A 24,288-nucleotide genomic window follows, 5' to 3' on the forward strand; every position below is an offset into this window, starting at 1 on the left:
GGGGGGGGGGGGGGGCGGGGGGGGGTTGGCGGGCGGGGGGGGGGTGTGAGCTGCATCCCAGGGCCTTGGTCTTGGAGGATGAGGTGAAGGTAGAACCCTCCACCCCCAGTCCTGGCGGCCACTGAGTGCAACGGCTGCAGCTGCACAGCCCAACCCTAACGCCTCCGATACCCCACCTGCAGGTCCCAGTGCTTGTCTGCATGGTTGGTCTGCTTGCCGTGGTTGGCTGGGACGTCGGTCAGGGACACCCACAGCATGTGGACCTGTGAGGAGCTTTTGAGTTGTGCTGAGGGGTGGGCCGCGTGCTCAAACCTTCTAGATGCGGTGACGACACTGTTTGCCCCCTCTTCCAGCCTGGCACATGGATACCCCGACTGTGGGCAGCCTGGGAATCCTGCCCAGTACTCGTGCACAGCATGCCTGTTGGGCCCGTCGACACAGCCATTCCCACTCTGTTCAGATATGAATACAAGGGCTTGCGTACCCAGTGGAAATTCTCAAAGCCCATCGTGGCTGCGATGCCGGCAAAAGGCGATGTGGGTCGCTCCTCTCCATCGCCCTTTGTGGCTTCGGGTGTGTCGGCGCCCTTGGAGGCGAGCCGCGACTCCTGCGGCGGGGGACCGGTGCTGGGCTCGGCGCCTTTCGTCGTGATGACCCAGAGATGGACAGTGGACATTCCTGCACAGCGCAGGACTCGGCCTCCGGCGCGCACCTCCTTCAGGCGGACATACTGCGTGCAGTAGGCCGCCAGCCGCACGAAGTTCTGGAAGTCCTCCTGCGTCAGTGTGGACACCAGAAGACCCGCACGCAGCCCGGCAAACATCTGGCGGGGGGTTGTGGGGATGGGAGGGGGCCAGAGGTGAGCATGTGTCGTGACCAGGTGGGAAAGCTGACCCAGGCTTCCAAGCACACTCCTCCCAGCATCCTTTCTCGATCCTTCCACACAATGGCTCACCGTGCTCATGACCTCATTGTACCCCTCCGCCAGGAACTCCTCGAGGAAGGCCGCGAGTCTCGGCACGAGGACAGTCCCCGAGCTGGTGCTCGTGGTCCCTGGCTTCACCCAGCCAGAGGGCCCCTCCCTCCTCTGCGGTGCGAGTGCAAGAGGGGGGAATGGCGTTCATGGGCCGGTGCAAGGCGCGGGGGGAACGGCTGTTTGGGGCCACAGGGTTCCTGATGTCCCGAGCCTGCGAGTCCCTCAGCTGCTCCGGATCGCAGGCAGACTCTGCACCAAATCTAGCCCTGTGATCCATGTGCGCCGCCGCCTCCCCCCCCCCTCCCGCCCGCGCCTGCGCCTGCGCCTGCTTGGCGTTCTGGATGGCCGGCAGCACCGGCAGCTCTGACCGCCGGTGGTTGTGGCGCAGGACCACGTCCCGAGTATGGTCCGCATGGCGGCGCACGAAGACGGCGTTGGAGTGCGCGTGCCGGGCGGGAGCACGCTGGGCCACGCTGCGCCCCAGCGCGGTGGCCGTGTCCAGGCGGGGCAGGTGTGCGGTGGCCGCCGCCAGTGTGGGGCGGCGGCCGGCGCTGGAGACCGCTGAGCGGCCGCTTGTCGAGGCCGGGACTGTGCGAGGCGGCTCGGTTGGGGCCAGCAGCAGGGCGGACGGCTCTGCCAGGGACAGCAGGCCCTGCATGATCTCCACCAGCAGAGGGGCCTCTGCCTTGAAGGGGTGCTGTGGAGGGAAGGAAGAGGAGCAAGGGGTTTGAGTGTGTTGGGTGAGGTGGTGGCACCTTCAAGCAGGTTGGTGTGTATGGAGGATGCGAGGGCTCGTCGGTTGTGATGGGGGACTCATCCCCAAAGCATGACGTGCAGGTAACAGACAAAAACGCAGGTCAAGTCTGCAAGCAACCCCCCCAGAACAACAATGGCCACCCTGGCGGGCGCCAGTCAACAGACACGCACCTCCCCCGCGGCGCAGGTGGCCAGGGTCAGCACGTCGGTCACCCCCTCCTCGAAGCAGCGCTGCACGAAAGCATGCCGGGCCCTTATACTGGCGTCCCGGGCCTCGCTGGGGCCGTCCCTCAGGTCTGGGATGACGCACAGGTTCCTGCAAGGGATTGGTTCGCGGGTTGGAGCCACGAAAAGCGGCAGCTGGCAGCACCGGCTCCTGTCCAGGGTGCTTGACTTTGCAGCCGTGTCACCATTCATCACTGTATTTGATGAGAATTTCCACTGTGGGAGAGAGAATGCACCATGCACAACCGTCCCCAGCGCCGCTTTCCACCTGATGAACGTCAGCACGAGCTGGATGAGGGCGACGTCCGCGTCCCTGACCCGGGTGCCCTGGGCCAGGGGCCCCTCCAGCAGCCCCACCACGATGCCCAGGGCATCGGGCACCAGGAAAGCGTCGCGCACGGCGGCAGCGGCGGCTGCGGTCGCCGCCGCATTCTGGACGACGTAGTCGCGGGAGGGGGGCATGCACAGCAGGGTGCACACCTTCACTGCATGATTCGAGGGTAGGAGGGGCGGGCTTGACACGGCGAGTCGCAATAATGCAGTCTGAGTGGCAGGGGCAGGCGAACATGTGCACCCTTGCAACACCTGCCCTGTGATCGGGATGCTGCAGGGAGGTTTGGGAAGAAGCCGTCAGCCCGCAGACCCCGGGCGCACATGCTTGGATGAGGAGGGCCTCATCGTCGGGGTGGGTGGTGATCAGGGGCACCAGGTCCGTTCTGGCAAAGTTGAACTTGCTAGCCGCGAAGAAAGCGGGCCGTTCCTCCGGGTCGTCGTCACGCAGCATGCGCTGCAGGTCGCGCAAGCACTCTGGGAGGGCGGTGGGGAGCAGTGGCATCCGTGAGGTATGGGGGCTGCTGCAGGGATGGTATCTGCACCTTGCCCACCCCGCCCATTACGAGCCACCAGGCTGTCCAGCCCTCCACCGAAACAGAATCACACCCCCTCTCACCCCTGCAATCTTCATGCTTGCGGTAGAAGGCAGGTGCGGAGCTGCTCTTCTCCCAGGTCCCGATGCCACCGGAGGCTATGGAGGTGAGGAGATCCAGGTCGACCTCCATGCCGAGAGCACTCCCGATGCCTTGTCACGGCAGGGGACTCAGATCCTTCACCCCTCGCAGTATGAAGGTTCTCCGTGCCAGTGTGATTTTCCAATCATCAGAGCATCGCACTCGGTGGCGACGCACATGCCGTCCAGCTCGCGCCAGCCCTGCTTCTCTTAAATATTCAAGATCGCGCGCGCGCGGAACAACCCCCAAACCTCCCCTCCACCTGTCCATGTGCCCTCCCCAGACCCCACGGGAAAGCGAGCGGCATGCCCGATCCCTTGCTCCTCGAGGCCAGAAATATGTGTGCACCAAAATCGGCAGTCTCAATGTGCCGCTCGTAATTGCTGCACATCATCACCGTGCGCACCTCCGCAGCTCGGGTTTCTCGCCGTGGCGTTCATCCGGTGCAGACCATGGCTGATCCTGCCTTGCAGACCCTGCTGAGCACCAAGGCTGCCCTCGATCTGGGCCTGGTAACTCAGGCCGACTTCGACATGGTGAAGACCTCCTTCCTGCGAGCCCAGCAGCTCAAGGCTGCTGTGGACGTGGGCGTCCTCCGAGAAGAGGACTACGAAGCCACCAAGTCCCAGTTCCTGGAGCTCATCACTGGTGGGGGCGGTGCTACGTCTTCCAGCCCCACTGCTGCTCCCCCTGCAACGGCTCCTGCTTGGGCCCCTCCCCATGTCCAAGTGCCGGCCCCCGCCCCTCCCACCCTGGCTGCTCGGCCCGCGCCGTCCCCCGCACCCAGGCCCGCCTCGCGGCCCCAGAGCCCTGTGCCGCCCATGAGCACGACCGCCCCCCCAACACCGGGATCACGTGCGGTGCAGCATGACATCCCCCTGCAGCTGCCGAAGATCGGGGGCACTCGATCCAAGCCCAACGGAGGGGTGAGTCTCTTGGGTGGCCGTGGCTGGCCCCGTCCATGAAAGTGATTCAAACAATCATGCCCTGTGGACACCTTGCAAAGGATGACGACGAGATTGTCTCAGAGTGTTCTTGTGATGCTCCCAATGCCGTTGAGCAAATCCTTCAGCTGCACACCTGATGTCACTTGCCCCTCCCCTCCTACGCAGACGTCCATGAGCGGGATCGCAGTGAGCGACGATGCCGTCAACCTTTACTATCATATCCGCTCCAAGTCTGCGGTAGGAGGGCGCCGGGGGCTGCGTCGATGATGGTTCATCGATTCAGTGTCCATGCAGATGTGTGCCGTTCGAAGCTCCCACCCCCCCGCCCCAAATGTTGGCCTCTGCCAGAGGGGCTGCGACTTCACCCTCCACACTGCCATCACCCCTTGTAGTACCGCTGGGCCCTGTGGCGCGTGGACGATGAGGGTACCACTGTGGTGATCTCCGCGGTCGGTCCCAAAGACTCCACCTACGCCGAGTTCCTGGCCGCCCTCCCAGACAGCGACTGCCGATATGGAGGTGGGCGGCACTGTGGGGTAATTCACTCATGATCCGTGCTGCAGAGGCTGCAGATGAGAGTGCGAGGGCATGAGAGCTCGCATGCACCGTGCAGTCATTCCTGTTTGCTGTGGCAGCCTTCATGGGCTTGTGTCCACTCCCTGTCCCCATGCAGTCTTCGACTTTCAGGAGGTGATGCCGGACGGGCAGGTCTTGACCAAGCTCGTCTTCCTCAACTGGTGCGCGCATGGGGCTGTATGCTGCTTCTTGCGTACTCAGCAGTGCTGCGACCTTGGGCCCTGGAATGCATACTGTCTCACGATCTCATGGAGACGCTTGCTCCCTGCATTCAACCCACAGGGCCCCGGATGTCGCCAAGGTCAAAGCCAAGATGATGTACGCCTCGACCAAGGACTTTTTCAAGGGCCTGCTGGATGGCATATCAGGTACATGACGTCATCATGGTGCCGGTGGGAGGTAGTTGCATAGTTGATACGTACAACCCACCGTCTTTGTAGCCACACGAGAGCCAGGGTGACGGGCGAACAATGGTGGGCGTTGAGTGTGACGAGGTTATCACTGTGATGATGTCTTGTCCCAAGGACCCTCAGGAACTTTCTAACTTCCCCCCTCGTGGCCCCCTCTCCCGCTTGATTCCAGTCGAGTTCCAGGCGTCGGAGCTTGATGATGTCAACGAACAAGAGGTGGCAGATGCCGTCCGTGCCCTGAAGCGCTCCTGAAGGTGGCCGCTGCCCTCAAGGAGGAGAACGTAATTAAAAATCAGATTCGTTCAACATGCTCAGTATCTCAGTCTGGAAAGTCTTTTCCAAATGCTAACACGGTGACAGACATGGAGTAACACCTCCATCCTCCGGATGCGCGAGAATGCGGTAGCTGTCCTGACATCCGCTCGTCCCTGAGTCCCTGCAGAGCGCAGATCATGAGTGTCGATTGCAGGGTGGCAGCATGATACATATTTATTTACTTTGGGAAACCCGCGGACAACTCTGAGATCCGGCGCATTGCCATGGCTCCACCTCCACGCCACCGACAATTACACAGTTCGAGGGGCCACTGGCGAACGATACTCCCCATAGCTGGCTTCTCTTTCACATTCTACATGATATGGTCGCTCTATAGCAGTAGGGGCCTGCGGGAGAGCGCCATCAAGGACCTCCCCGTGCAGACGGTGGTTGAGGACACCACGGACCCCCAGACCCGGGCAGCGCTGTCCGCCAGCACACGCCTCTGCTTCCCCGAGGCCAATGCCGACTACTACGGCGAGGAGGCGCTGCAGAGCCAAGTCGTGGTGCGTGGTCCTCAGTTCGACGCCCACCCCCTGGAATGCCTCTACCACTGAGCATGGCCCCATCGCGGACCCCACCTCCCCTCAACCCCCTCCCTCCTCCCCGCCCAGGAGTCGATGGACGCCTGCTGTGCGGCCTGCGTCGCCCTGCCGGCCTGCAACGTGTACGTGTACTGCCACTCGGCGGCGGGCTGCGGCGACCAGCTCACCGGCACCTGCTGGCTGAAGCACGCGCGCACACTGGACCTGGCCCGCCCCGCCGGCTCCCGCTCCGAGGCCCTGGGCTGGTCCTCCGGCGCGGTGGCCACCGCCGTGGACCGCGCCGCGGCCCTGCTGGCCGCCAAGCAGGCGCAGGAGACGGAGGCGGCGCGCCTGGCGGCCCTGCGGGCCAACGCCTCCCTGCCCCTCGTCTTCCTGGACGTGGCCATCAAGGGCACGCCGCAGGGGCGGATAGAGGCGGTGCTCTTCCCGGACGTCAGCCCCCGCTCCGCCGAGAACTTCCGGCAGCTGTGCACGGGGGAGAAGGGAACCGTGCCGGAGGGGAGGGAGGGGGCAGGCATGGCGTACCACTTCAAGGTGGGTGCGAGGAGTCCTAGGCAGCTCGCGATTCGACTCGGAGGGCTTTGGTGGGGTGCACTGGAGGCTGTGATTGACCTGGGAGCCAGTGCTGGGCCGCTCGCCGTGGCCTGCCGGGGTGCCCGCCCAAATGGTCTCAAGGACAATGACCCTCTCGCAAGGCCAGCCCGGGCTCCATCGATCGGCACGCCGACGGTGACCTTCTCGCGGCCACGGGAACCCACGCCCCAGTCCCGTGTTCCTCCATGCCCCTCCCCTGCCCACTCACCGACAGCTTCAATTCCCTCTCCACAGTCATCACCCCAACCACCCAACCCTTCCCGCACAGGGCGCGTCCTTCTACCGCATCATCGACGCCTTCATCGACCAGTCCGGCATCAACACCGAGTCCGTCTTCGGCGGCCAGTTCAGGGACGATGCCGGCGGCCTGGCCCTGCACCACACCCGCAAGGGCCTGCTGTCCATGGCCAACATGGGCCCCAACACCAATACCGCCCACTTCTCCATCATGATGGGCCCCGCCCCCCACCTGGACGGCTCCTACACCATCTTCGGCCAGGTGGTGGCGGGGCTGGAGGTGGTGGACGCCATCAACGCGCTGTCCAAGGGCCAGCCGGAGAATACGGCGGGCCCCGACGCAGGGGCAGTCATTGTGGATGCGGGAGAGCTCCGCCACGGCACCATCGTGCCCAACCTGGAAGCCTGATGGCGGTCGCAGGCGTGTAATACAGCCATAGCATGGATGGCGAAGGGTGGCGGAGTGGGCATGGCCCCGCCCCTATGGAACACCCACCCAGGCAAGGGCCCTGAAGCACCATCTGGCTGGAGGACTTTCTGTCCCTGGTTGGCAAGACTTCTTTGGCCTGCGCGTGGTGTTAAAGCTTGCTCTCCAGACCAATGTAAACACACCCAGCAAACCTTCGGTTGGCCCTCGGATCATAGTAGCTTGTGCATGATGAGTAATACCATGCAGTAGAAAGCGCGAGCATGGAAAACGCAGCGCGGACGGGCGCAGGGAAGCCCGTGCGGAAGGAATGTGGGAAGCATGGATCCCACCGCCTCCAAACCTCAATCCGTTTGCGTTGCTGGCCCGGATCCCGTAGCCCTGGTGCTCAGCCCCTCGCCTCTGCGCCTCCCCGAGCCAGCCCGGGCCGTGCCCCCACCCCAACCCCCGACCCTCGCCCACATGGCCGCCCGGGTGCAGCAGCTGGTCAGCAAGGCCAAGTCCACGGTCGCCCCGATCTACTCCACCGCTCGCAAGGAGGTGGTAAAGCAGTACGACGGCCTGCTGTCCAAGAACTCCGAGTACGTGGTCAAGGACCCTGAGCAGGCCAGCAAGCTGCTGAAGCAGTACACATTCACCAAGCTGGCCAGGTGAGGCGCTGGAGTTGCATGGCGGTGGGCATGCATGCAGCCGTGGTCGCCACGCCACAGGGACATTTCAGGGACCTCTCTGACCCCCACCCTGCAGCATTCCCGAGGGCATCGCCACCTGCAAGAAGGAGGCCGCTGCAGCGAGGCACCGTCTGGGGCAGTGGCGCGACCTTCCCGTGACAGAGGTCAGTCGTGGTAGTGGAAAGCGAGGGTAGTGCCCTGCAGGCTGAGGAACAGCACTGCTGTCGCGGGTTGCCAGCCAGGGCAAACCATGGTGCGCTTGGAGACAATGGCTCCCTAATGCCTGTATAGAAATACATATCCGGTATTGATATGCCGCTCAATCCATCTTCGTCCATCCACAGGCGGCAATGTATGCTGGTTTCGCGGCGGAGGTCTTCGCATGGTTCTGCGTCGGCGAGATCGTCGGCCGCGGCGGCAATGTCGCTGGCTACAGCGTGTAGGAAGTTCATCCGTGCTGACACTGTGTCCCTCATCCCCTTGCTTCAAAGCTCCTTTTTCTTGCTACGAAATAGATTTGTAACCCAGTCTGAGGCTGATGGCGCTTGAGGCTTTACGGGTAAGGGCGTCGAGAATGAGGCTCGGCGCTGTCTTGCCCTCTTTGCTCAGCAACCTTCTTGTCGACATGGAGCAGGTTACAGGGCATTACGACACAGTCACGGTCAAGGAAGTTCGATGAAGACTGTGCAGGAGGACTCGTTTGAGGTTCGGCAACCTGGCAAGGGGGGCCACTGCATGAGGCCCCCACCTCCAGATGGGGCTAGTGGGCATGGAAGTTGACCAGCTCCTTTCGAGGGTTCGGGGGAAAGCTCGGAGGCCTCATCCTGAACCCTCTTTACCGTTGGTCGCCGGTCCCACCTTCCTCTTCCGCTTGGTGTGTGTGATGATGTGAGCCAGATCCTCCTGCGAGTTGACGGTGAAGTCTCCGTGACCGCTGTGACCGAGGCATATGAACGTGCCACTGGAACGAGGGAACATGCATGCTCCACAGCACTTGGAGCCTCACCATTCCTCATTGAGGAGTTTAGCATGCCAGAGGACAGAAGGAGCATCACGGCACAATTCATCGCAGTCCTCGACGTTCACTGTCAGGACAGTGACGCCTAGGTAGCCCCTCTCACCTCGATCTCAGCAGGAGTCAGAGCCAGCTGAAAGTACGGCCTCTTATAGGGAAATAGAGGAGGAGGCATGGTGTATCTCTGTGGTCAAGCGGCTGTTGTGGGTGAATGGCGTCTGAGGAAGCCCTGGAGAGGTAGAGCACCTTGCGTGCAAAGTCGCCGTGGGAGAACTGGTGAGCAACTTGGTGTCTCAAATACTGTGTGAGAAGTGTAAAACTCGTGGAATATTATCGAGCCAAAAGAGCAAAGCCGGCACAGAGGAGCGACCCACATGATTCGGGGACCACACAGTTGCCACGTAACCATGCAGGCCAGAGCGCTGCATGGAAGACCCTTGCCGACCTCCCTGTGGCACAAGCATATTCCGATGGGGAATTTTGGAGAAAAGACATCACACGCTGAGTTTGAACCGCTCCACTCCCACTCTGTCCTGTCGCCTCCGACTCGACCTGCCGGCCACCGCTGAGCTCGCCATGGAGGCTCAGGCTGTGGACCTCCTGGATCGACTCGAAGATTGCGGGTAGGGCGTGCTGGGTCGACGACCGCAGGCTGCTTGCTTCCCCACCTCGCGCCGTGGTAAAAGGCGGTGCCTGCCTGAGTCCTGGCAGCGCACGACTCGGCGAGAGGAACATCGAATCCCACACCGGGCTCAAACACCTCAGGCTGCACAGATCAAGTCCAAATCTGTGACGGCAAAGGCCCCCGGAACATCATGCACCCATGAGAGGGGGTGGGAAGGGTCCTGCCACCAGGCTCATGCGCCTAGCACCCCTCCACCCCGCAGGCTGGCGGCTGGTTTGACGGAGGATGACCTCACCGGTTCCACGAGCGCACGCGAGCCCCTGCGCACAGCATGCGTCCAGCTAGCACAGCGTGTCTGGGCGCTGAGGCATCACCTGACCATCCACAGCCACACAGCTCTGCAGGTGCGCAAGGGCCTTGGACGAGGTTTTGCCGGCAGGATGCACGTCCATCCTGCTGGCGCGTCCGGCCTCATTAGACTCAGTGCTCCACCATCTGGCCCCTCCACAGCGCGCTGTCCTGGCCCTGGGCGCGGCGGCGGAGACGGAGGCGGCGGCTCGGGGCGGGCGCCTGGACGCTGCCCTCGGCAGGCTGGCCCAGGCACTTGACCCCGGTTTCGCGCCAGGGGTCCAGGCCGGCGGTCGCACTGCTGCGCTGGACGCCGTGGTGAGCCTCATGCAGGCCGCCGCCCTCCTGAACGAAGGCGAGGCTGCTGTGGGCGGGGCAAGGACAGACGTGGCGAAGTCGGCGGATGAGTCAAAGACTGTGGATGGGACAACAGCGTCTGGCGCGACCGAGGCGACGCCATCTGCGGACCCTGCCGATGCCACGGTGGTCATGTCCGCCGCGCTGCGCGCGCTGGGGCGGCTGGTGGGCGCCGACGCCGGTGGCGCCAGCGCCGTCGCGCTCGCGGAGGCGGCCGCGGGTCGCGTGGAGGCGCTTGCCGCCCAGCTTCCCCCCGGCTTCTTTGATCCGCTGCTGCCCGCCCTGCCAGGGCCGGAGGGGGAGACGCTGCGCGCGGCGCTGGTCGAGGTGGACGCCGCGCTGCGCTCAGAGTACACGCTGCGCCGCGCCATGCTCAAGGAAAGGGCGGCAGTGACGCTGCGCTCGCTGCTCTGGTCCGACAGGCTGGAGGTGGGGCGGTGAGAGGTTTGGGTGTTGGGGCATGGCGGTGTTGATTGGAGGGTAGCTACCATCTCGCGTGCATGCGGGACAGAAGGGGTTGTCCTGACATGTGACTTGGGCATGACTGAGTGGCTGTGTGTTGTGCGGTGCTGAATGCGAGGGGTGGCCTGTCACGGCAGCACCAACCTCCTGCACCGGGTAGCAGCCTGGCAAAGGTGCTGTGGCAGCTCATGGGTCTCACAGCGCACATTGGTCGGCAAAGGTCCCAGGCTCCTTTTCCACACGACCATCTTGCTGCCCTGCCTGCCAGGAGCCGGAGGCCAAGGCCTGCGAGGTCAGCATCGACGCCGCCCTGGCTGCCATGCCGCCCGACCCCGTCGTCTCACTGGACGAGGTGCATGCCGCCCGCCTCGGCGACCTCTACTCCATCATGGACGCGGCCACCAGCGGCGCGGGGTCCGGCGCCTGGGTCAAATCCGTGCGCATCGGGGCCGTGCCGGACCGTGGAGGGAGGGTGGAGGGGCGGGCTCGGGCCGCGCCTATGCCTGGCTGGACCGCGAGGAAAGCGGGGAACGAAAAAGGTGGGCTGGGGACAGGGGCCTGGCACGTACAGCACCTTGCAACAGATGCCCAATGCATGGGCGGGCAAGCGGAGTCTGCACGTGGCAGGCACCTTGGAAGCTGAGCTGCAGCGCAAAGGGCCACTGCCCCCGCCACTGCCTTCAATAATACCGTGCTGTGGGGGGGTACCAAGTGGGAACACTCTCACCTAGCTCCCTCATGCTCCCCTTCCTCCAGGCAAGCACCAGCACAGGCAGAAGAGGTTCAAGAAGAGCTGACAGGGAGAAGTCGCGGCACCATGGTACTCGAACTTGCCTGGCCCGTGTGGCATGTGAGTACCCCAGTCGCATCCAACAGAAGCAGGGTTTACAAGGAGCAGGACTGTGAGCATGTCAGGGACAGAAGGGCAGGGCACGATTCATAGGTGCAGTGTGTGCGGCTGAGCAGTGGTCCGATTCCAGGCTCGCCCTCACTGACATGCTCAGGCTCCATCTTCCGGGAAAAGGGGGCCCTCCTCCTCCTCGGCGCTCTCCTCGCCATTCAGCGCAGCCTCGTCCAGGATCTCCACCACCCCATCAGCCAGCACGGCCAGCAATGTCATGCCAAACACCGCTTGCCGGGTGTCAAACATCCTCAGGATGGCAGCCTGGTAGAGGGGGGCCCAAAGGAGGGGTCGTTCTGAGAGCAAGGAAGCAGGGCGCCTGCTGCCAATTGCACGAGCGCTGTAGTGCAGCGGGATTGTTCCCCCACCTCACTGGCATTTGCCTGTCCACCTCCACCCCTCACCTGGCTGGGCTTCAGCTTGTCGCCCGCTCGGCAAACCAGATGGTCTGCCACCAGGGTCACTACCCCCTTGTCCAGCTTGGTGGGGAGGCCATGCGATCGCAGGGTCGGCTCCAGGGTGTGCGCCAGCGGCTCGCCGTACAGCGTCAGGGGCCCAGCCTCGAGGCTGAAGTCTTCTGTGGCGCGCGCGCCGGCGCGCGCAAAGTCTGCGTGCTCGAAATCCTCGAAGATGGACGTCACCTGGTAAGAAGAAGAAGTGGTAGTGGATGGTGAGGGGGGTGGCATGCGCGCACAAGAGCAGAGGTGCTGTAGGTCCCCCGACGTAGAAGGCTGCCAGCCGCCATCCACCATAGAACCATGAAACGGCCCCCTGCTGTGAGAAATGCCCCTCCTGCATGCAGCCAGGCCCCCACCACCCACCTCCTCGCGGGGAAGGTTGGTGAAGAACAGGCCCATGCTGCCGCGCATGTGGGAGGCCAGCTGGGAGCTGCCAGGGGTGTGCTCGCTGGCCTCATCGGCACCGAGGGCCACCTTCAGCATCTTGGTGGAGCCCAGGCAGAAGCGGCTGGTCGCGCGGTGCTCCTCCCTCAGGTCCTTGAACTTGTCGTTTCTGAAGTTCTGGTACCGGAACAGGTAGGCAGAGGCATACCTGAGCAGAGGAGGTAGAAATGGGTTTGGAAGTCGCTCGATGTGAGGATGATGGGAGCAGGGACATCCAGAACACAACGGCAAATGGATCCAGGTTGGTCACGGCACTGGGTTCTGGTGCTCCCTGCGACATACTGATGCGCTTGGGGGACGGGTGCACACCTCCCAGCCTGCTCCTCACTCACTCATCCAGGTAGCTGCGAGTTTGTGTTATGATGCCCTCCTTCCACTCCTTGTTCTTCTTCTTGACTTTTGTCAGCGACACTGCAGGAAGGGAATTTGCGGAGAGGGACGGGTCGCTTATTGTGGGCCCATGGCATGCAAGCATTGCAGGGTTAGCTGTCATACGTACCAACTTTATTCCGCTTGCTCTTCGGCATCGCGGAGCTCTGCCGTGCGCGCGCGGCTGGCCGGAGGTGGCAGTGGCGGCAGGTGCTGTGCGCCTTTTAGCCCCGTAACCAGGCTGTGCTGATTCCAAGGATACTATTTAACACCGCACATAATGCCAAACGCCAAGCCACTCGAGCTAGTGGCTCTCTGCAGCGTGCTGCGTTTCTGCCCTTCCATACATGCATGGGCGGTGTGCTGCGCGTGAGGCGCGGCATCCAAACCGTCGAGTAACAGCCCCGACACGGGCAACCACCCCGCACAAGCGATCATTCTTCCTCGCACTGCCATGGCGGTGGAGGTGGTCGTCTAGTCGATGATGCTCGCGACTCGAGATACTGATCGGTGACTATGGACGAGGCGTCGGACTTCGGCGCCGGGGAGCGAGTTCCCAAGCTCGACCTGAGTACGGTGGACTTGGGGACCAGCCTGCAGCAGGCTCTGGGCAGAGCAGACGCAGTTTTAATGGAATTGAAGACTCTTCGGGTGTGTTGGAGGGTTATGAGATGTCTCGGAAACTAGATGCCGTGCGGCTCCTATTATTGCCAAACCCCACTTCACCAAACGATCACAGTCCGTGTACGGCATTCCCACCCCGCGTGATGGAGATGGAGCGGGGCCCAGCTCGAAACAAGCGTTTTCGGTGAGTACAGGGCGAGGTTGGACAGAATTTGAGCTTTCAAAAACCCAATATCCACTCACATTCAGGATACCATGCTGATACCCACACCCTCCCAACTCTGTTGCAATTCCAGAGTCCCACCAAGGGTGGCAGAGCAGGACCTCGACCCGCCCCCACAGTGCCACCCACCAGTGGGGAGTGGCGCATCCCTGCCCTATCCGGTGCCGAGATACAAGATCTTGCTCCTCTGGAGCCTGCTCCCACGCCCAGCCAGCCCCTGCACACACCCTGGCACCCTAGCGCCGACCTCGCCAGAGCCCTGGACTCACTCAGCCTCCAGGATGAGCCGGCATCAGGCCCCGCAGAGCGACAGGAGCCTGTGGCAGCACCCCCACTCCCCGAGGTGCTAACTGCCAGGAAGCAGCGGTACCCAGTGCGCCAGTCTCTGGCCCAGCAGCGGCTCCAGGCTGAGAAGAAGAGCGCCCTGGCGGCCAAGCAGCTGGATCTGGAAGCTGAAAGGCGACGCCTCGTCGCCAAGATGGAATCGGTCGGTGAAGCGGGCGTGGTAGGGAGGAGGGGGAGGAGGGCGCAGGATGTGTAGTGAGATTCGCCGATGGAGGTGGATCTTCATCGATGTTTGATTGTATGGGAGTGGATTTATAACCAAGGGCCTGTGTACTTACGTGCACACCTGGAACTCTTAGACAGTGCCGCCTGGGGCCTAGCAATCTCCCCTGAGCTGGTGCTGCTCCACTCCACCAGCAGCTTACATCGGTCCTTCCCTCAACATCCCTTGCAGTGCCGAGCCCATGCCGCCAAGCCAAAAGTAGCACCGCAGCGCAACCAGGTCTTCCACCCCAAGCCACCTGTTGCCAAGCCCGCCATCCCCTCCAACAGCACCCCAGCCAAACGCAAGGTGAGATTGTGTCGGCATGTACTACTGAAGGTGGAGAGGACTGGCTTAGAACCGAGCCTTGTGGGTATTGAAGTCGTTCCAGTGCTGGCTGCTGGGAGGGTCTGTTTGGTGGAGGCTGTCCCAGGCCAATCTCACAACCCAAGGACACAGCATGGATGTCTCAGGAAAGTCGCTGGCTCGCATGTGCCTTCCCCCAAGGCCTGCTCGCCGCCCTTTTCACAGGCTCCCCCAGGGGAGGCGACAAATGCGCCCCCCCTGCGGGCCACCCGCTTCGTCATGGCGCAGGCTGCCGAGCGCTCGGATGGAGGCCGTCCCGGCCCCAATCCTCGGCTCCGGCACGCGCAGACAGCGCCACCGCCAGGCACCCGCGGTGGGGTATCGCGAGCGGGCGCTCCTGGGTCTAGGCTTCCTCAGGCCCCCGCCAGACCCCGGCCCCTTGAGGTGCCTGCCAGTAATGGCGGCGCGGCTCTTGCCGCGCCTGAAACGCGAGCCGGCGATGGTGGGCCTGCGCCGGGCGGCGAACGGCTCGCCCGGACGCCTCCCGGTGGGGCCTGCGCCCCGATCAGCGGCGCCCCGCACGCCGATGCGGGGGGAGCCGACGCATGTGCGGGCGCCGGAGACGGGGACGCCCAGGACCCAGACTCCCCCATGGCCCATGCAGGCCGGCCACCGTTCCTGGCACCCGGCCCAGACGCCGCTCTTGCGGATCCTTCCAGACATGCCCGGCCGCCCCTCGGCCCACTGGTGACGGGCCTGGAGCTGCCTAGCACCAGCGCGTGGCTGGCCGCGGACGGCAGCGACCCCACGCTGCACCCCACGCCCTCCAACATCGGCGCCAGCCGCGCGGCCCTGCCGCGCGGCGGCCCTGCCGCGCGCCCCCAGGAGGCCCGCCCGGTTCCGCTGGGCGCCTCCCCCGACTGGGCGGCAGCCCTCCTGGCCGTGGGCGGCGGCCGCCGCGAGGCGGCCGAGGCGCTGCGGGCGATGACCGCTCGGGGCGCGAGGGTGTGGAAGCGCTGGGCGCGCACGGCGGGCATGAGCAAGGGGTCCAGCCGCCGCCTGCGGCTCAGGGTGGGCGACGGCGGGGAGGGCCCGCGCCGGCGGCAGGTCGGCTACCGTCGAGGCTGGTTCAGGAGCGCACGCTGGTTTGGCATCGACGGGTGAGGGCACTGCTGAGACCGGGGAGGGTGATCGCGGCCTGGACCCGGCCATGCTGGCACGGCACGTTCGAGGGACATGACATTCCACAGGCATGCTGTGCTGTGACGGGAACATGTGGACTTGTGGTGTTGGCACCAGGAGATTCTGTACCTCACCTCCAATCCTGCTGCGCCTGGTGCCTCCAGAGCCCGCCCAACCCCCTTACAACACCCCCCGCATTCCAGTCTCACCATCCAACCTCCCACGCACCCTCAGCGTGCTCGTCCCCCGCGACAGCAACTGGCCCAGTCTGCTCCTCCGCACCAGCGAGGGCGTCCTCCAGGCGGACTTCGAGAGCGAGGCGGCGCAGGCTGCCGCGCTCGTCGCGCTGGCGGCCGGCCTGGCTGCAGCGCCGGCTGGAGCGCCGCTGGCCGAGGTCCCCTGCCCGCCGGCCATCCGCTTCCTGCCCCCGGCCACGTGATCAACATTTTCCCTGGCCTGCTCAAGTGCCCCCGAACGCACCCGCCCGTGACTCGCGCTAGGACTTTCAACCAGACGCCCGCAGGGCGGGGGATGCAGGGTGGGGGGAGAGTGCGGCTCGACGAGTAGGGTACAGGGGGCACGGTGCAATGTTCAGCCGGGTCATAGATCAGAGGACGCATGACAGGGGCACTGGTGCCCTCGTCCTAATATCAAACCAAGCAGCAGGGGACAGGAGGCAGCCAGGAGCCCAGGTGCCACTTCTGTAGCACTGCGCCAGGAACTACAAGGCGTGCTACCCCTGCTTTGGGACAGGACGAGGAGACCGCTGGCAGTGGGGTTGGGCCGCTGGCAGTCCAAACAGTGGCCAGGCCCAAGCCTATTCCAGCCTCAATGGGGAGGGCCGCCAGATCATTCCCTCTTGGAAGCAGGGGTACGGCGCAGAGCGGGCGCCTGCTTGGCGGCGAGGACGCCGATGGCCGTGGCGGCTCCCAGCCAGACCAGTCCGCGCAGGGCACCCCCGAGGCCGCTCTCACGCCTTGCCTGCTTCGGCCTGGCGGTAGCCACGGTGCCGGGGCGCACGGCCGGGGCCTGCGTCTCCACGACGGTGGCCGCTGCGGGGACGGGGGATGGGGCGAGCGCCGCCTTGACGGGCTTGGCTGACGCATCCCTTACTGTGGGGTCAGTCCGCACCTCCACCTTGACATTGGTCGAGGCAAGGGCGGGGCTGGGCTTGCCCTCCACTGGACCAGCGCGGATGGTCACCTGGACCTGCACGAGGCATGCGAGGCTTGATGAGGGCTGTTCCTGTGTTGGTCCACCACCATGCCGAGGTGCACCTCCCCACGCCGTGCATGCTGGCGACGGCACAAGTCAGACTGACCTCCTCCTTGCACTCAGGCTGCGTCACAGCGATGGCTGGGGCGGCGGGAAGCTGCACGGGTGCCGGCGGGGGAGGGGCAGGGGCAGGCTCCGCCTTCACGGGACTGGCAGGCTGCGCCGGCGTCTTGGCCTGCTCGGAGACCTCAGCCCCTGTCCACAGGTGGGGGGGTGGGCAGGGCAGGGGCTTCAGGACTGCATGCCAGGCGGACTTCTGTGCCCTGGGCAACAGTGGGCCAGCGCGCCGCCAGTGCATGGCATGGGCCTACAGTGTCACAGCCAGGCGATTCCCTTCACAAAAGTAGGTGCTGATTGCTGCTAGACCCCCGCTCACCAGCCTTGGCGCTGGGCGCCGCTGGCGCTGTCTTCTTGGAAGGCTGGTACCGCTGAGGGTGGAAATATGGGGGCGGGGCATTACTGCACATGGGCAGGCCGGGCACTCAGCCCTCCTGCGCCCATCATGGCCAAGTGCTCACCCAGAGGTAGCCTCGCGTGATGGAATGGCACCCTCCCTGCCAACCTTGAGCAGCAATGCCACCCCCATCAGCGAGCGCAGACCTCTTGCTCCGCCCACGACCACCCACCACCCACCCCTGAGAAGCCGGACGACCATTCCAGACTGGGCTCGCCAAGGAGGCCGGACCCCGCGCTCTTGGCCGTGGCTATGGGCGCCGCCTTGGGCCCCTCGCCCCCGGCAGCGCCGTTGGAAGGGCCGTTGGACTGAGCAGCAGCCTTCTTGGGCCCGCTGGAGGTGCGGCCCAGGATGGCACGCATGGTTGAGCTGTTGGAGGTCCCCTCCACAGACTTGGCGGAGGGTGCGGGGGACAGGTCGCCGCTGAGGCTGCTGCCGCGAGGGGTCATGAGTTCCTTCACCTGCGATCCCATTTTCTGCAATCGTGGTACAGCGCAAAGGGGGCTGTGTTGATGCGAGGGGGAATCTAGATCTCGACTGCTGGTGTCGATGGGGGTGAGGGACAGCCAGGCAGCCGCGGTCGAGTGATCTGGCTCGATCGGTCGACACCTGAGACCGCGCCCCCATCACGCCCACCTTGAAGCTCTTCGCCATCTTCTTACTGAAGCTCTTCTTCTTGACGCCGGGAACATCGGCCTCGCTGGCATCTTGAGCCGGGAGATAGAAGGAGGAGCGTGTGGGATCCGACATGGCTCCAAAACCTGTCGGGCCGGAGGGGGCGGGGGGCAGGCGCTGAATATTGAATCGCAGGTCGAGCATGGGGCGCGTCGCGGGACAGTGGGTCGACGTATTTATTCATGGCTGATGCTTATCTTTTGTAGTAACAACATACCGATGTGTTTTTGGGGGTAAGGGCAGGCACTTGCACCTCGCTTCGGGTGGCTCAAGAAAGCCTTGAAGGGAGCAAAAGCAGTCGCGCTGGGGATATCCCGGTCCTTTTCGAATGTTTAGGGCTTTTGAAGAGCAGACCATGAGTACGAGCAGGGCGAGGATGATCGGCGGATACTTCGCCGAATCGCAGCCCGCAGTACCCTTCAAAGCTTGATTTTGAGTTCCGTGCTGGGATCCGAGGTACCAAAATCCTCATCAAAGTTTCGCGCCCTCTGTCTTCATCGCCTCTGGAAGCCCGGAAAGCTCGCACGCACCGGAATAAGCAGCCTTCGGAACGTGTCAGTGGGCCGGTCTGTCCTTGCAAACAGCGACCGCTGGCGCCAGCAGTGGCCCCATTCGTATCTCTGGACCACCACGCGTCCGTCGTCATCCGGCCCCTCCTCACGCGCTCAGACGCCCGCGAGAACCATGGCGCTCACATGTGGTCTGACGGGACCTTGCATGCGGTGGAGCTTGTCCCACCGGGCCACCCCGGCGAATGTTACGTGGGAGCCCGTGCGCAGGCCTCGACGAGCGAGGCTCCTGACGGTGCATGCATCATGGAGCCTCGGAGTCCCCGAGGAGCTCCCGCCCAGCGAGACCGGGACGGTGCGTGTTCATCACGCGCCCGGGGATCAAAGGGTGGGACATGCCGGGCGATGGGTGAATGCAGCCGTTGCTGCGTGGCATGATGGGTTGGATGGTACAGGTCCCCGGGTCTATGCCAGGCACGCGTCAAAGGACAGCACTCCACATCACCCCATCTTTCCCCACAACCCCCTCCACAGTCTGCGACTGATTGCCCGCTGCTGCAGTATGCCCACAAGGTGTCCATGGAAGAGGTGGCAGCCTTTGACGCCTGGGCGCCACTGGCCGTGCAGCATGCACTGCGGACCACGGTGAACAACCTGGTCGGCAACCTCCCCTCCTCCTCCTTTGACGTCATCATCCGCACCAGCGCCCCCAAGATGGCGCTCCTGCTCTTCAGCACCCTCATGACAGGTGGGAGGTGGTGGGGGAGGCGGTGGGGAACATGCGATTGCCACGAGTCTGCTGGTCCAGTGCGGCGGGATCTGGGATGCATGTCATGCTCTGTCCACGGTGAATGTTGCTCTTTCACGTGGGTGTGTGGGTGGACTGAAATCCTCGCTAGGACCTAATACCGGCTACTTCCTGTCGCTGTCCTTCCTCACATGCTTCCTCCCCCCTCGCTCACCTCCCATCTGCACCCAGGCTACATGTACCACGGCGCGTGGCAGAGGCTGTGCCTGAACGAGCGGCTGGGGGCAGGGTCCCCCATCGTGGCCCCCCACCACCGCACCCTGATGGACAGTGTGCACAGCATGGATGACGACGAGTACCGGCCGCCGGGGCGCGAGGGCTCGCCCGCCGCCCCCGGCGCCGGCCCGGACCCTGGCTATGCCCGCGGCTCCCAGCAGCTGGGGGTGACGGGAGAGGTGCTGCGCTGGCACCTGGCGGCGGGGCGCGAGAGCATGCCTGCCAGCGAGTACATCCGCCAGCTGGAGCGGGAGGTGGAGCAGCACCGCGCGGCGGCTGCCGCCGCGCCGCGCAGCCCGCCCGGGCACGAATTGTTGGACTTTGTGCGCCGCGCGGACGGCGCTCTGACGGGGCAGGCCAGCCCCGCCGCGCTGCAGGCCATGACTGGCGTGGTGCAGCGCTCCATGGGCGAGAGCGGGGGCCGGGGCGGGAGCTGGCGCTCGGGCACGCGCGACTGCGTGGCCGCTGAGTTGGCTGAGCAGCTCTACTGGCTGGCGATCGTGGGCTGGCAGCTGCGGGCCCTGGAGTTTGACGCCAGGAGGGGGGCCGCGGATGCCGGCGGGGAGGAGAGCGCGGAGCGGCCCTGACCCGCCAGCAGGGGATCTCGCGCTCAGTCGTCTTGGCCAGGACTCTCCCGCAGGCGTCCTGCGTCCCCCGGGGGAATGAGGGGCCCCTGTGTGGCCAGGGCTCCAGGCACACGCCCCCATCCCCCCTCATGTACCATACCAATGTATTTGAAGTTTTCTTCCCTGCATCAGCTGCTTTGATCGAGCCATGCGCCCTTTAATTTGTGAGAACCCGGGACCGGAGGAAGGATCAGGAACGCGTGGCATCGCGCGCGGGCTCTCCAGTAAGGAAGACGTAGGGATGGCGTCATAACAACCCAGGCAGCCAATTGTTTCACCCACGCGTCAATGCCATGGTCTAGTTGATCCACACACTCCTTTCGTACCGCCTCTCGAGTCACTCCCGCGATCCGACACCCCAAGCCCGAAGGAGGCCATGCCGCTTTCCCAGGAGGATGAGGGAGTGAAGGTCCTGCAGGCAGCCGAGCGCCTGTTTGCTCTGGCGGCAACAGGACCACTCGCAGAGTTTGAGGCCGGGACGGCGCCTCTTAAAGGCACCAAGCTGGGCGAAATCGGCGACGCCAGGCGCCGCACTCTCTTGCATGCTGCTGCCTCCAAGGGCCAGGACGATATTGCAGACTACCTGGTGCAGAAGCACGATCTCAAGGTTGACGCCGAGGACGAAGCAGGTGACGGGGGTTAGAGTTGTGTGTGTGGCGGGGGAGCTGGTCGGCTTGCATGGCTGGGGCCGAGTGCTCGAACAGGTGTCATCTGTGCAAGGGGTTCCCTGGTGCTCCTGTGCCTCCCATGGTCGAGATCAAGGTGCTAGATGGTTGCGTCTGGATTTTTGGAAGGTGATCGGCACATGTGCAGCAGGTGGAGGCCCCCGATCTGGCACTTGAGGGTTCGGCGCCCACACTTCCGTTCACCATGCTCCCCAGGCGAGACGCCCTTGGCCCTGGCGGCCTCCGGGGGCCACGCCTCCACGGCCCGGCTGCTCCTGGACGCCGGCGCCAGGCCCCACCCCTCCCGCCCAGGCACGGCGGGGCCCCTGCACTGCGCCGCCGCGGCCGGGAGCGTCGCCACGGTGGAGCTGCTGCTGGCCGCCGGCGCCGACCTGGGAGTGGATGTGGGCTCCGGGCCCCCCCTCTTCTGGGCGGCCGGCGGCGGGCACGCCGAGACGGTGCAGGCCCTGCTGCGCGCGGGCGCCGACCCCAACGCCCGCTCCGCCAACGGCATGACCGCGCTGTTCCTGGCGGCCGCCGCAGCACACGGTCGCCGCGTCGCCGGCGGCGCGGCCGCCGAGGCCGAGGCAGCGGCCGCTGCCTCGCTGGCCTGCGTGCGCGCGCTGCTGCGCGCGGGGGCCGACGTGGCGGCCAGCTCCAACGGCTACACGCCGCTGCACGTGGCAGCGGAGTGCGGAGACGAGGGCCTCGTCGCCGCGCTGTGCGAGGCCGGGGCGCCGCTGGACGCGCGCGATGGCGCGGGCAACACCCCCGCCGAGCTGGCGGCCTCCTGGCAGCGCGGCGCCGCTGTGCGCCTGCTCCTCCGCCTGCAGCGGCCCGAGGAAAGCGAGGCGGCGCTCGAGGAGGCCGCGGCCGCGCTGGAACGGGATGTGGCCGCGCGCGACGCCGAGCGCCAGGCCGCGCGCAAGGCCGCCGGCGGCGGCCCAGCCGCCGCAGCCGCCGCAGCCCCGGAGCCGGGCCACGGCGCCAAGGTGACGGTGCCGGCCGCGGAGGAGCCCAGCGAGGAGCTGGCCTCCTCTTTCAAGGCCAAGGGCACCGACGCGTTTGGGGAGGGTGATTTTCAGGGCGCTGTGGACATGTACAGCTTCTCGTTGCGCCACGCCACGGGGTGAGGGGCTGGGATGCATGGCGCTTGGGGGGGGAGGGGTGTGTGAAGGGCTCGAATGGGGAGGGGCTCTCGTGTGCCATGGGGCTGAGGGTCTGACTGGTGGGGGGGGGGGGTCCATGACAGCCAGGGCTGCAGAGCACCGCCCATGCAAGTGGCCCTGGGGCAAGGGCCCCAAGGTTCCCAGTACAATATGTTCACAAGCCCACCATTCGGCGGCTAGTGGCCACATGAGGGTGTCCAGGTATCCGACCCTGGGCCTGCCCTTACCTTGATTCCTCCCCTGCACTGCAGGGACGCCACGGTGTGGGCCAATCGCTGCGCCGCTTTCCTCAAGCTGGGCGACAACGCGTCTGCGCTAGCGGACGCGCGTGTGGCAAGGACCATCGAGCCGCGCTACGTCAAGGTGCGAGCGTGGATGGGAAGACCAGGGGGCCTTGGGGTGTGCTGGTGCGTGCTGGTGGCGCTCTCCGCGCTGCATGCCTGACCTTCCTGGCGAGGAGGGGCGAGGTGTAACGCGTGGGAGAGGCTGCTCGCCGCCCTGGCTGTCGCTCCCCATCCACCCCGCCTCGCTCCTTCCCCTGCCCCTCGGCCAGGCATGGTACCGCGAGGGTCTGGCGGCCGAGGGGCTGAAGCAGTGGGAGGACGCAGCGGTCGCCTTCTTCGAGGCGTACAACCTGGATCCGCAGCGCACCGCCTTTGTCGGCAAGTTCCGGGCCGCGGTGGACGCGGGGCGGAAGGAGCACGTGGAAGCTGCCAGGAAGTGAGGGCGGCCTGACATGTGGCACAATGCAGGCGGCAAGGGGAGCCGCGCGGGGGGCGCACAGGGGTGTGCAGGCGCTGCGCGGTTCACCCATGCCCAGGAAACGTGCGGCCCTCCGCAGGCGGTCCGCCCGAGCTGTCCTGCCGACATCTTGCGACAGTCCTCCGTTTTATTCCAGATGTCATACCGACCACCCTTCAAGCCACCCGAATCCCTGACCCTCTGCATGACGCACCAGCCCCCTCTGCAACGATGACTCCTGTTACAAGTCAGTGGTTCATTCCAGGCCCAGCGCAGGCTCGAGAATCTGAGAGAGCACAGGCAGCCGACCATGCCAGGGCGGGACTCAAACTTGCATTGGGCCTTCCACACCCAGCACTCCCCCCACCCCAGTCCTCACAGCTTCTCCCTGATAGCCTCCTGGATGCGCTCGATGTAGCGCAGGCGGTTCACCGCCTCCGCTGCCGCAGCCCACTCTGCCGCGGCAAAGGCGGCGCGCAGCCGCGCCACCGCCGCCGCCTCGCGCTCGCGGTTGTCCCTCAGCAAGGTCTCCAGCCCCGCGCGGCTGCGAGTACCCTCCACCTCCTCCCGTGCCTCCATCACGTAGGCCAGGAGCTCGGGGTCGTCCACGCCCGCGCTCTCCTCGGGTTCGATGCCCTGCAGGCGCAGCAGGGCCCGGGCGCGGCGCAGCGGGCTTCTCAGCGTGTCGTAGGCCGAGTTCACGGCCGAGGCCTGGGCGTCCGAGAAGGCCTGCTCCTGGGGCGAGGCCGTGGAGAACTTGTCGGGGTGCAGCGCCTTCTGCAGCGCCTTGTACCGTGCCTCCAGCCTCTCGGCGTCCACGTCAAAGGTCGTGGGGCTGCGGTCCAGGTGCGGGGGGGGGAGGGAGACAGGTGTTGGATCTTTGGCGCAGAGAGGGGCGGGCCCCTCGTTCAAGAAAATAGCAGTCAGCCGCACCCTCCATCCCCAATCACCACAACCAGTGTCTCCCCCTCTGAGCACACAACACGAGAAGCTCACATGCCCAGTATCTGAAACTGGTTGGCGCTGTAGGTGGGGGGCTGGATCTTCTTGCAGGTGCCGCAGAAGTGAGGCGTGCGCTGGTCCACGGGCACCTTGCAGTCCCAGCACTTCTTGGAAGGGGCGGACTTGTCGCTCGTGTGCGAGCGGGCCCAGGCGGGTGGACACGCCGCACTCGCTTTCGGGGGAGTCAGCACGCGACACTGGGAAACCACCGCGGAATGGGAGAGCGGCAGCTCGGCAGCCATGCTAGCATTGCGTAGCTGTGTGGTGACGGGGGCCTGAGTGGGAAGGCACACGGCCAGGGCCCGGCGGAGGAGCATAAGGGACCTTGACCCGTCCACTGGCAACTATATGGATGTAATATCAATCAAACAAAATGCAATTGACACATATATAGCACATGAGCACGTCTGGTGATGTGTTCCAAGGTAAGCGGTGAAGGGTTAGATTCTTCGCCAATGGCTCCGTCCCGTCATGCAGATCACGGTGCAAGTGGCAAACACACGACAAGAGCCTGCCTCTGGCAGACTCTCGGTGGGCTACTCTCAATCCATTAGCATGCATGGGACTGGAGATTGCTCGGATCTCTCGCCTCCAGCTTGCA

The 24,288-nt window shown here is 64.9% G+C and overlaps 12 protein-coding genes across 12 annotated transcripts in view; 7 read left to right on the top strand and 5 right to left on the bottom strand.

Moving 5' to 3' along the window:
• The window catches only part of F751_4474 (Timeless-like protein), a gene marked incomplete at both ends in the record, with an annotated part of 7,672 nt that extends 4,657 nt beyond the window's left edge, over positions 1-3,015 (bottom strand). Inside the window, 9 exons of the mRNA XM_011401869.1 lie at positions 177-263; positions 485-607; positions 713-823; positions 956-1,087; positions 1,332-1,673; positions 1,904-2,048; positions 2,226-2,442; positions 2,612-2,764; positions 2,907-3,015. Coding sequence (XP_011400171.1) covers positions 177-263; positions 485-607; positions 713-823; positions 956-1,087; positions 1,332-1,673; positions 1,904-2,048; positions 2,226-2,442; positions 2,612-2,764; positions 2,907-3,015 — 1,419 coding nt within the window. The remainder of the gene's footprint in view (positions 1-176; positions 264-484; positions 608-712; positions 824-955; positions 1,088-1,331; positions 1,674-1,903; positions 2,049-2,225; positions 2,443-2,611; positions 2,765-2,906) is intronic.
• Positions 3,016-3,416: 401 nt separating this feature from the next.
• F751_4475 (Actophorin) lies at positions 3,417-5,149 on the top strand (the record flags this gene model as incomplete). Its single annotated transcript, XM_011401870.1, has 7 exons — positions 3,417-3,628; positions 3,752-3,890; positions 4,077-4,148; positions 4,304-4,430; positions 4,585-4,648; positions 4,770-4,855; positions 5,070-5,149. 7 exons carry the CDS (start codon positions 3,417-3,419, stop codon positions 5,147-5,149), a joined length of 780 nt encoding a protein of 259 aa, XP_011400172.1.
• Positions 5,150-5,529: 380 nt separating this feature from the next.
• F751_4476 (Peptidyl-prolyl cis-trans isomerase D) lies at positions 5,530-6,997 on the top strand (the record flags this gene model as incomplete). The annotated part of the gene is made up of 3 exons (XM_011401871.1): positions 5,530-5,718; positions 5,827-6,291; positions 6,620-6,997. The coding sequence occupies 3 exons, from the start codon at positions 5,530-5,532 to the stop codon at positions 6,995-6,997; spliced, it is 1,032 nt and encodes a 343-aa protein (XP_011400173.1).
• Positions 6,998-7,477: 480 nt separating this feature from the next.
• F751_4477 (hypothetical protein) lies at positions 7,478-8,129 on the top strand (the record flags this gene model as incomplete). Its single annotated transcript, XM_011401872.1, has 3 exons — positions 7,478-7,665; positions 7,763-7,850; positions 8,031-8,129. 3 exons carry the CDS (start codon positions 7,478-7,480, stop codon positions 8,127-8,129), a joined length of 375 nt encoding a protein of 124 aa, XP_011400174.1.
• Positions 8,130-9,277: 1,148 nt separating this feature from the next.
• F751_4478 (Protein FAM98C) lies at positions 9,278-11,290 on the top strand (the record flags this gene model as incomplete). The annotated part of the gene is made up of 5 exons (XM_011401873.1): positions 9,278-9,324; positions 9,589-9,730; positions 9,837-10,460; positions 10,762-11,032; positions 11,250-11,290. The coding sequence occupies 5 exons, from the start codon at positions 9,278-9,280 to the stop codon at positions 11,288-11,290; spliced, it is 1,125 nt and encodes a 374-aa protein (XP_011400175.1).
• A 203-nt stretch (positions 11,291-11,493) lies between these two features.
• F751_4479 (MRNA turnover protein 4-like protein) lies at positions 11,494-12,823 on the bottom strand (the record flags this gene model as incomplete). The annotated part of the gene is made up of 5 exons (XM_011401874.1): positions 11,494-11,658; positions 11,799-11,954; positions 12,216-12,444; positions 12,629-12,707; positions 12,796-12,823. The coding sequence occupies 5 exons, from the start codon at positions 12,821-12,823 to the stop codon at positions 11,494-11,496; spliced, it is 657 nt and encodes a 218-aa protein (XP_011400176.1).
• A 358-nt stretch (positions 12,824-13,181) lies between these two features.
• On the top strand, positions 13,182-15,986 carry F751_4480 (hypothetical protein; the record flags this gene model as incomplete). The annotated part of the gene is made up of 5 exons (XM_011401875.1): positions 13,182-13,316; positions 14,252-14,368; positions 14,591-14,738; positions 15,297-15,525; positions 15,782-15,986. 5 exons carry the CDS (start codon positions 13,182-13,184, stop codon positions 15,984-15,986), a joined length of 834 nt encoding a protein of 277 aa, XP_011400177.1.
• Positions 15,987-16,396: 410 nt separating this feature from the next.
• F751_4481 (hypothetical protein) lies at positions 16,397-18,026 on the bottom strand (the record flags this gene model as incomplete). Its single annotated transcript, XM_011401876.1, has 5 exons — positions 16,397-16,756; positions 16,869-17,017; positions 17,199-17,250; positions 17,456-17,737; positions 17,913-18,026. The coding sequence occupies 5 exons, from the start codon at positions 18,024-18,026 to the stop codon at positions 16,397-16,399; spliced, it is 957 nt and encodes a 318-aa protein (XP_011400178.1).
• A 620-nt stretch (positions 18,027-18,646) lies between these two features.
• Positions 18,647-20,071, top strand: F751_4482 (hypothetical protein; the record flags this gene model as incomplete). The annotated part of the gene is made up of 5 exons (XM_011401877.1): positions 18,647-18,712; positions 18,995-19,208; positions 19,440-19,540; positions 19,646-19,738; positions 19,841-20,071. The coding sequence occupies 5 exons, from the start codon at positions 18,647-18,649 to the stop codon at positions 20,069-20,071; spliced, it is 705 nt and encodes a 234-aa protein (XP_011400179.1).
• On the bottom strand, positions 18,709-19,290 carry F751_4483 (hypothetical protein; the record flags this gene model as incomplete). The annotated part of the gene is made up of 1 exon (XM_011401878.1): positions 18,709-19,290. One exon carries the CDS (start codon positions 19,288-19,290, stop codon positions 18,709-18,711), a length of 582 nt encoding a protein of 193 aa, XP_011400180.1.
• Positions 20,072-20,486: 415 nt separating the features above from the next.
• On the top strand, positions 20,487-22,668 carry F751_4484 (Ankyrin repeat, PH and SEC7 domain containing protein secG; the record flags this gene model as incomplete). Its single annotated transcript, XM_011401879.1, has 5 exons — positions 20,487-20,739; positions 20,992-21,298; positions 21,431-21,904; positions 22,196-22,307; positions 22,498-22,668. 5 exons carry the CDS (start codon positions 20,487-20,489, stop codon positions 22,666-22,668), a joined length of 1,317 nt encoding a protein of 438 aa, XP_011400181.1.
• A 392-nt stretch (positions 22,669-23,060) lies between these two features.
• On the bottom strand, positions 23,061-23,929 carry F751_4485 (Iron-sulfur cluster co-chaperone protein HscB, mitochondrial; the record flags this gene model as incomplete). Its single annotated transcript, XM_011401880.1, has 3 exons — positions 23,061-23,093; positions 23,247-23,520; positions 23,682-23,929. The coding sequence occupies 3 exons, from the start codon at positions 23,927-23,929 to the stop codon at positions 23,061-23,063; spliced, it is 555 nt and encodes a 184-aa protein (XP_011400182.1).
• Between the last annotated feature and the right edge of the window lie 359 nt (positions 23,930-24,288).

Source organism: Auxenochlorella protothecoides (assembly GCF_000733215.1).
Source record: "Auxenochlorella protothecoides strain 0710 unplaced genomic scaffold scaffold53, whole genome shotgun sequence".
Classification (NCBI taxonomy): Eukaryota; Viridiplantae; Chlorophyta; class Trebouxiophyceae; order Chlorellales; family Chlorellaceae; genus Auxenochlorella; species Auxenochlorella protothecoides.